This window comes from Oncorhynchus masou, chromosome 5, assembly GCF_036934945.1.
Source record: "Oncorhynchus masou masou isolate Uvic2021 chromosome 5, UVic_Omas_1.1, whole genome shotgun sequence".
NCBI lineage: Eukaryota > Metazoa > Chordata > Actinopteri > Salmoniformes > Salmonidae > Oncorhynchus > Oncorhynchus masou.
This window is the reverse complement of record NC_088216.1, coordinates 3,449,935-3,458,364: the sequence shown is the minus strand read 5'-3', so window position 1 is coordinate 3,458,364 and position 8,430 is coordinate 3,449,935. Positions and strand designations below refer to the sequence as shown.

General features: G+C 46.3%; 1 protein-coding gene across 1 annotated transcript; it reads left to right on the top strand.

The window, feature by feature from the left end:
- Positions 1-49: 49 nt before the first annotated feature.
- LOC135526057 (homeobox protein unc-4 homolog) lies at positions 50-6,163 on the top strand. Its single transcript, XM_064954117.1, has 3 exons — positions 50-520; positions 1,284-1,459; positions 4,567-6,163. The coding sequence occupies exons 1-3, from the start codon at positions 259-261 to the stop codon at positions 5,800-5,802; spliced, it is 1,674 nt and encodes a 557-aa protein (XP_064810189.1). The 5' UTR covers positions 50-258; the 3' UTR covers positions 5,803-6,163.
- The last annotated feature ends 2,267 nt before the right edge of the window (positions 6,164-8,430 follow it).

Genomic DNA, 8,430 nt, shown 5'->3' with positions numbered 1-8,430 from the left:
GGGAAGATGACAGGAAGGAAGGGGGGGTGGGGGGTGATGTCTGGTAGTATAGGAGTAAAAACTCACTGTCTATGTCTGTTCCTGTTTTATAGTACAGCTGCGCTCCGTCGGTGTCTGTCTGTCTCTCTCTGTCCTCCCTCCTCTCTCTCTCTCTCTCTCTCGCTTCATCCCCCTCTCCTTCCCCTCGCTCTGCATGTTCACCCACACTCCCTCGGCCAGACGCCTCACTTCGGCCCCTCCACCGTCCGGGCCAGTAGCATGGACAGCCGGATACTCGAGCACCCCCACGCCCAGTTCGGAGGCTCTCTGGGCGGAATGGTCGGTGTTGGTTTCCCCTACCACCTGGGACACCACCACGTCTACGAGCTCGCCGGTCACCAGCTACAGTCCGCGGCCGCCGTACCCTTCTCTATAGACGGATTACTGAACGGCTCGTGCTCGGCCTCGGTTGTACACGGCTCCGGTCCTCTACTTTCCTCGGGCTGCGGGATTAACGGAGATAATCAGTACAAACTCTCAGGTAGGTTGGAGGCATGGACGGAGGAAGGGATGGAAAGAGATAGAAAGGAGTGATTACACGTCTGGAAATATTGGTTTGATATTATTGGCCGTAGAGTGATTTTAGTTTCCATGGAAATATGGCATCTTGTTAATGGTGAAGCTTTGCATAGAACCGTTCTTTAGTTGGGCTTTTAAAATCAACTCTTGTTTTATTTTGGACTATTTTATAAACTCTGAAATGTAATGTTCAACTCAAATCTTATTATCGGGTTTTGATGAATTATGTCATAATTACAAGCAAGTATTGAATGAGAAAAAAAACAACGCGAAGCAAGTGCTAATTTCCTAACAAAACACAGTCCATTCTGCTGTGCTGTTTAAATGGATGAATTATCATTTTTAAAATGGCTAGTGTTTTTCCAGAGATAATAAAGTTATATCAAATAAATGCATTTCTTATTTTCGGAACAGCCATATAACTCAACACTCCAACTAGAATCCCTCCGATGGAAATGGAAGCGTCTATATTCCAACTCACTGTAGTGGCCTGTAATATTTCAGCAACTCAAGCAGGAGAAAACAGAACAAAACACACATTCAGCATTTCTCTGAACTATAATCGATGCTTTGTGTAACAAGCAATTACCTGAGCCGTTTAGTTCACGGTGGCTTGATGTAGCTGAGAGATGGTTGTTGTTGTTGTCGTTGACTTGTTTACCGAGCCCACATGTCGTCAGTTGACACCACCACCTCTCTCTCTCTCTCTGACCGTTTCTGTGTAGATTCGGGGGACCCAGATAAGGATAGCCCCGGTTGCAAACGGAGACGCACGCGGACCAATTTCACCGGTTGGCAGTTGGAGGAGCTGGAGAAAGCTTTTAACGAGAGCCACTACCCGGATATCTTCATGCGGGAGGCGCTCGCGCTGCGGCTGGACCTAGTAGAGTCCCGGGTCCAGGTAAACAAACACCCCCCCCCCCCAAAAAAAATATAAACACATTTAATTAAAATACATTTCTACGTGCACTTTCTTATCAATGCCATGTTCTGTTGTTGAAAAGTAATACTACGTTCTTGAGGAATATTCTTCGAACGTGTATTTTATGCGCGAGAACAAAAAATATTCTTGGATTGTTGGAGTAATTTCTCAGTTTGGTTTAACGTGTGTAATAACCAGGCCTCTATAGCTGTGTGTTCAGTTTCATCAATAATCCCCATCGTGAGATATTAGTGAGACAGCTATTTGTCAATTATAGGCCCATCATTTAAAGACCTATTGAATTGCATTAACATACAGTATTGATTTATGAGGTCATAAAAACACAGTTCCGTTTACTGAATGAACCAGAACACTGCTGAGGGTTTGATCTCTCAACCATAACACATATAATAATAATAATAATAATAATAATAATAATAATAATAATAATAACATCTCATATATCATGGTTGTTTTTGCATTTTAAAAATATTAATTGTTAAGATAAATTGTGAATTAGTAAAAAAAATATATGATTCCTTTGTTTATCTGAATTTGTAGAGGCTAAATTTGTGGGCTATGAATTCATGTCAATTTGTATTTTGAAATCAAGACAATGTGTATTTTGTGTTATGCTGTTTTTTAAAATTTTATTTCACCTTTATTTAACCAGGTAGGCGAGTTGAGAACAAGTTAACGATAATTAACGATAATTAGAAGATGAAATAGGCCTCTACATTATTATAAATATTACAATTATTTTTATTAGTATTAGTATTGTTTTGTCTTATTATTATCAAGTTAGATTTTTAACCTAATATAGTATTCCCATAATTCCTTTTTTAAAACTAAATGTTCATTAATAAATCATCAATAAAAACAGTTTTAACCAAGTACAAATATTCCCGACAAAAAAAAAATTAGTAACCCGTAATTTGTCCAGCATGCTTTTTCATTATTGGATAACCAATAGGACTCTGTTTACGGAAGTACTGTAAAAACACCACCTTTAAACCTCTCCGGCTGTGTGGAGTTTTAGGCAACATTTTTGCTCGTCAGATATAAGGAGAAGCCGATCCCTTTAATACCATAATGAGCTGGCTTTATTGACATGGCTGTCCGGGACCGAATAAAGCTGTAGACCAGCGGTAACCAGTCTGCTACTTCATTCCTATAGGATCTATAGGCTGCACAAAACGCACTCACTCTCTCTCTATTTAACAACACTTTTTAGGCCGATCTAAAAACGACACCACCACAATATCAATGCAAAAGTTAAAAACAAAAAAAATATATTTTCAACGACATCATTTTCATTTTCCCACCAGGCTCAGATTTGTTTGTGCTTAACGGTGTTGTGCGTATTTGATGTGTTTACTAATTGAGGTATAACTTGGGTGGAAATGTAGACAGACAGGAATGCTCTTGGCTTGGTGTCTTTTGGCGGCTTTGGTTTAGTCGTTGTGTTTCCTTGTAAAACTAAACGAGCATGGCTCTGGCGTGTGTGTGTGTGTGTGTGTGTGTGTGTGTGTGTGTGTGTGTCTTGTTTGGGGATTTCGCCTCCTTTAAACCACATATTATTATTCCTCCAAGCTGCTTAGTGCTTCTTTATCGGCAGCAGGTTCTTGCAAGCGGAGATATTCACCAACATTACAAATTCATAAGAAACACGGCTATTGTCATGTTGTTTCCGTCGACGCACCGCATTATGTGACAAACACGCAGCCCACTTCTCAATCTGAACGCTAACTCCCTGCGTTATCAGCGCCGAACATGCGGGGCCGTGTGCGCTGTGAGTCCGGACGGTGTGGGCTCACAGGCGGCGGGTCCCTCTGGCACACCGCGGTGGAAAGCTGCTCTCGGAGCGGTGGTAGAGGGAGGGGGCGGGACAGGGAGACGGAGGCAGGATGAATTGAGAGGGATAGGCCGAATTATCTACGGTGGAATTAAACGTAATTGGGAGAATTAGCTATCACACTGACTCTCGATTGACAATTAGAATGGCGTATCTGTGGATAGGAGGAGAAGTGGTGATGTGTGTGTGTCGGTGTGTAATATAGACGAGGCCTATTTGGTGACTGGCGTCTGTCATTGGATATATTGGCCGCGTTGTATGTTTGTGTTAGTGCTTCAGCTGCGTTTTAATCGTAATTAGGTGAGAGATGGTGGGAGAGAAGACGAGCGAGAGAGAAGGGGATGGAGATTTCTATTGTTTATTTCACTTTATATATTATCTACCTTACTTGCTTTGGCAATGTTAACACATGTTACCCATGCCAATAAAGCCCTTGAATTGAATTGAATTGACAAGGAGAGAGGGGGTGGGGTGGGGGGGGGGGGGGGCCCTTAACTTATATGTGTTTTCTTTGGGGTCTCAGTGTTTCTCAACATGGACTAGTCTGTTAATTAGTTATGATCCGGTTGGATTTATAAATACTACAAACTGCACCTCTGGTCTGTCATTTAGCAACAACAACAAGAACAACAACAGCAACAACAACAACAACAACAATAATAATAATAACAATCAATATTTCAGAATGACGTGTTCTTGGTATATTCTGATTTAAAGCTGTTATTTTTGCCACGGATAACTTCATAATATTATTGGTTGATATACATTTTACGTCAGTTTATTCATACTTTTATCGAAAACAAAACTAATTAATACATTTTATTAAAACAAATATTTTATTCTAGCTGGAACAAGTTGAACCATAATTAATTTCACTACTCAATCTGTGGCCTTGTTTTAAATGACTTTGGAGAGAAAAGGAGACAGATTCACCCCAACAAGATGCATAGAAAATTAACTAAACCAATTTCCCCATTCTTGGCTCCCTGTGTGTGTGTGTGTGTATGTGTGTGTGTGTGTATTTGTGTGTGTAATGTGTGTGTGTGTGTGTAATGTGTGTGTGTGTATGTGTGTGTGTAATGTGTGTGTGTGTAATGTGTGTGTGTGTGTGTATGTATGTGTGTGTGTGTGTGTGTGTAATGTGTGTGTGTGTAATGTGTGTGTGTGTAATGTGTGTGTGTGTGTGCGTGTGTGTGCACGTGTGTGTGCGCGTTTGCGTATGTGTGTGTAGGTTTGGTTCCAGAACCGGCGCGCTAAATGGAGGAAAAAAGAGAACACTAAGAAAGGCCCGGGGCGCCCGGCGCACAACTCCCACCCGACCACGTGCAGCGGAGAGCCCATGGACGCCGAGGAGATCGCGCGGCGCGAGCTGGAGCGCGCAGAGAAAAAGAAACGGAAACAGGAGCGCAAACTGCTGAAGTCTCAGAACAAGTTGCTCTCCGGCGACCTCTTCCACACACCCGGCGGGTCGGACAGCGACAGCGGCGTGTCACAGATCACCGACAATGAGCAGCAGCCTTCATCCGACTGTAACGGGAGCCGCCTTCATTCTGAACCGGGAGGAGGACAACACCACCACCACCACCAAACGGAACCAGACAGCTGTGAACAAACTCAAACACGCCCCCGGTTTGGTCTCCTCCAGAACCAGCACCACGACCACCACCACCACAACAACCAAAGAGCCGCAGGGGAGCTAGGACCGGGACCTGGGGTCCAGCAGCAGGTGTCCCCGGGCAGCACGCACAGTCCTGGACTCGGCGCCTCCAGGTCCTCGGGCCTCCAGAAACTAAACCCGTTCAGCGTGGAGAGCCTTCTCTCTGACGCCACACCTCGCCGGAAACCACAGCTGGACTTCAGCTCGCTGTCCAATCAGAGGCCGCTGATAGGGAAGGGTCACTTCCTGTTGTACCCCATTACCCATCAGCCACTGGGCTTCATTGTCCCACAGACGGCGCTGAAAACCGGGCTGTGCCAGGACAACAGCAGCAGCAGCAGCGGGCCGAACCCGGGACAGACACAGAGATGTGTGACTAGTGAATCTACAGGTTATACCAGCTCTCATCATCTGGCTCATTTGGGCCTAAACAAACCCCTTCACCACCACCACAATCATGTTAGTAACTGTGTGGACAGGAGCGGGAGTGAGGCACAGCAGGGAAGTTACAACAACGACGGTTCAGACTCCGTTTCCCCCCCACCACAGAGCTCTGTTTCAGTTCAAACGACTTTAACGAGAACCAGTTCAACTCAGTCCAGCACGGGTAGTGACGGTAGCCGCGAGGCTGACGACCGACCGGGTTCGTCACGAGTAACGGACGTTAACGACTGCCAGCGTGAGCCCACTGGCGAGGGCACGAGAGAGGACTCGTCTCCGGAGCCCTGGCGGTGTTCTGGCGCCAGGCCAGAGAGTCAGGCGGAGCACGAGGAGCCCGGGACAGATGGAGACGAAGTCGACATGGACTAACGCTGGGTGCATTATATAAACAGAGACAGACGACCGACCTGCTCAGCCACAGACTACATCTAAACCCAAAGCTACAAGACACCTTTTCAAAACATATCAGACAGACCTACTCTATTGTTGTATTTTTTTTGTTGAACAGATTCTCTGATAGATTCAGACGGCAATGTATTGCCTACTACTTTTCAAACGGAAGTTATAGACATGTCCATTTCAAACGGAGAACAAGACAAAACATCTCAACACAGAAAAGCAACAAAAATCCTCAAACAATTGTACATTTCTTTTGAGAAAGTATAAAAAAAAATAAAAAATATTTATATATGTAAACATTTTGATAAATAAAGTTATTGTTTAAATGAAATCACTGTTGTTTTAGGAGGACCGTTGAACCAGGGACAAGAGAACAGTGTTTTAGCCTTTATTGTAATGGGAGATATATCAGACTGGTGGTGGGCTGACCGTTGGTGGTGGGCTAGCGCTTGGTTATTGTTGTTGTGGGTTTTTTATAGCGGATACATCTCCCTTCTCTCTCTAGTCAAGTCCGACTGGCTGTTTGTGTTTAACAAAGGTATTCATTTGAAAGGCCCCCATCAAAATGAGGTTATGGGCTGGGGGCTATAGGACCCTGCAGGCCCCCTCGCCTCCTCGCCTCCTCGCCCCCCTCGCCTCCTCGCGCCTCCTGCTGACTTTTGATATGAAAGTAATTATTTTTCCACCGGCTACCGCAGGTTTCCCGGGTTGGGTTGGATTTTTAGCCCAAAGGGTTATTATACATGAGCGATTTCTAGTGATATGAAATCACATAAACTCCCTACAATAATAGAATTAGCATGAAAGGCAGGGGTGTCAAATTGAAATTGGAAAATAATAGCCCAGGCAGCTGCAGAGAGGGAGGGTAGAGAGAGGGTAGAGAGAGAGAGGGTAGAGAGAGAGAGGGTAGAGAGAGAGAGGGTAGAGAGAGAGAGGGTAGAGAGAGAGAGGGTAGAGAGAGAGGGTAGAGAGAGGGGAGAGAGAGAGAGGCGTAGAGAGAGAGAGGGTAGAGAGATACAGAGAGAGAGAGAGAGAGAGAGAGAGAGAGAGAGAGAGAGAGAGAGAGAGAGAGAGGGGTAGAGAAAGAGAGAGAGAGAAAGAGAGAGAGAGAGAGAGAGAGGGGGTAGAGAGAGAAAGAGAGAGAGATAGAGAAAGAGAGAGAGAGAGAGAGAGAGGGGGTAGAGAGAGAAAGAGAGAGAGATAGAGAGAGAGAGAGAGAGAGAGAGAGAGAGAGAGAGAGAGAGGGGGTTGTGTGTGTATGTGTGTGTGTCTGCGCATATTGGACAGGAGGAGATGAGGAGGGAGATGGGGATTCATGGGGCGGAATTTTCATGTGATCCGTCCCCTCCCCTTCTCCCTCCCTCCCCCATCCCTCCACCTCTGCCTCCCCGGCTGGGCTCCCAGCCCCTTGTAGGCGGCTATATTAAGATAGATGTCCGATGATATCCCTCATTGTTCTGTCACTTATATTGATGTCGTGGCGCTATCCCGCTATTGATCATGTGTCGCGCACATAATAGGACAGGCAGCGGCGAGGCGGCGTGCGCCTCTTTACAAAAGCCAGGCCACGCGGGCTTCCTTCCCTCACCATTTGTTCTAATGGGGCCACGCGGGCTTCCTTCCCTCACCATTTGTTCTAATGGGGCCTCGCGGGTCCCTCGAGAGAAGGAGAGAGAATGACAGAGAGAAAATAAATATGTACAGAAGTTGGAACCTGATGTGAAGTCAGGGAGTAGGAGAGAAGGGAGGAGAGAAGGGAGGAGAGAGGAATGAGAGAGGGAGTAGAGAGAGAGAAGGGTATAGAAGATTTTGTAGAGGAGAAAGGGGGAGGGGAGGTGGAGGTATAGAATATATTGTAGAGGAGAAAGGGGAGGAGAGGGAGGGGGAAAGGAGCGAGAGAGAGAGAGATTGGTATCGAAGATATTCCTAAGGGTGAGAGCGAAGGGGGGAGAGTAGGAGGTAGGGGAGAAAGGGAGAAAGGGAGAAGGGAAAAAGAGAGGGGGAAAGGGGGAGAGGGGTGAGAGGGGGAGGGGAGAGGGGGAGTTGGGGGAGAGAGAGAGGTATAGAAGATATTGTGGGGGGGAGATAGAAGGGGAGAGGGGGGAGAGGGGGAGAGAGAGGAGAGGGGGGGAGAGGGGGAGAGAGGGAGGAGAGTGGAGAGAGAGGTATAGAAGATATTGTGGAGGGGAGAGAGAAGGGGAGAGGGAGAGCGGGGGAGAGATTAGGGAGAGAGAGGGGGAGAGGGGAGGAGAGAGAGAGAGAGAGAGGTATAGAAGATATTGTAGAGGAGAGAGAGAGGATAGAAAGGGAGAAAGGTATAGAATATATTGTAGAGGAGAGGAGAGAGAGGGAGAGAGAGATAGAGAGAGAGAGAGAGGTAGAGGGAGGAGAGAGAGGTAGACAGAGAGAGGAGAGAGAGGTAGACAGAGAGAGGGAGGAGAGAGAGAAAGGTAGACAGAGAGAGAGGGAGGAGAGAGAGAGGTAGACAGAGAGAGGGAGGAGAGAGAGAGAGGTAGACAGAGAGAGGGAGGAGAGAGAGGTAGACAGAGAGAGGGAGGAGAGAGAGAGGTAGACAGAGAGAGGGAGGAGAGAGAGAGG

What these genes read in the sequence shown, in the direction of transcription:
- LOC135526057 (XM_064954117.1), top strand. Translation starts at nt 259, where the DNA reads ATGGACAGCCGGATACTCGAGCACCCCCACGCCCAGTTCGGAGGCTCT. An exon ending in TAATCAGTACAAACTCTCAG is followed by an intron (nt 521 to 1,283) that starts GTAGGTTGGAGG and finishes GTTTCTGTGTAG; the next exon opens with ATTCGGGGGACCCAGATAAG. An exon ending in TAGTAGAGTCCCGGGTCCAG is followed by an intron (nt 1,460 to 4,566) that starts GTAAACAAACAC and finishes ATGTGTGTGTAG; the next exon opens with GTTTGGTTCCAGAACCGGCG.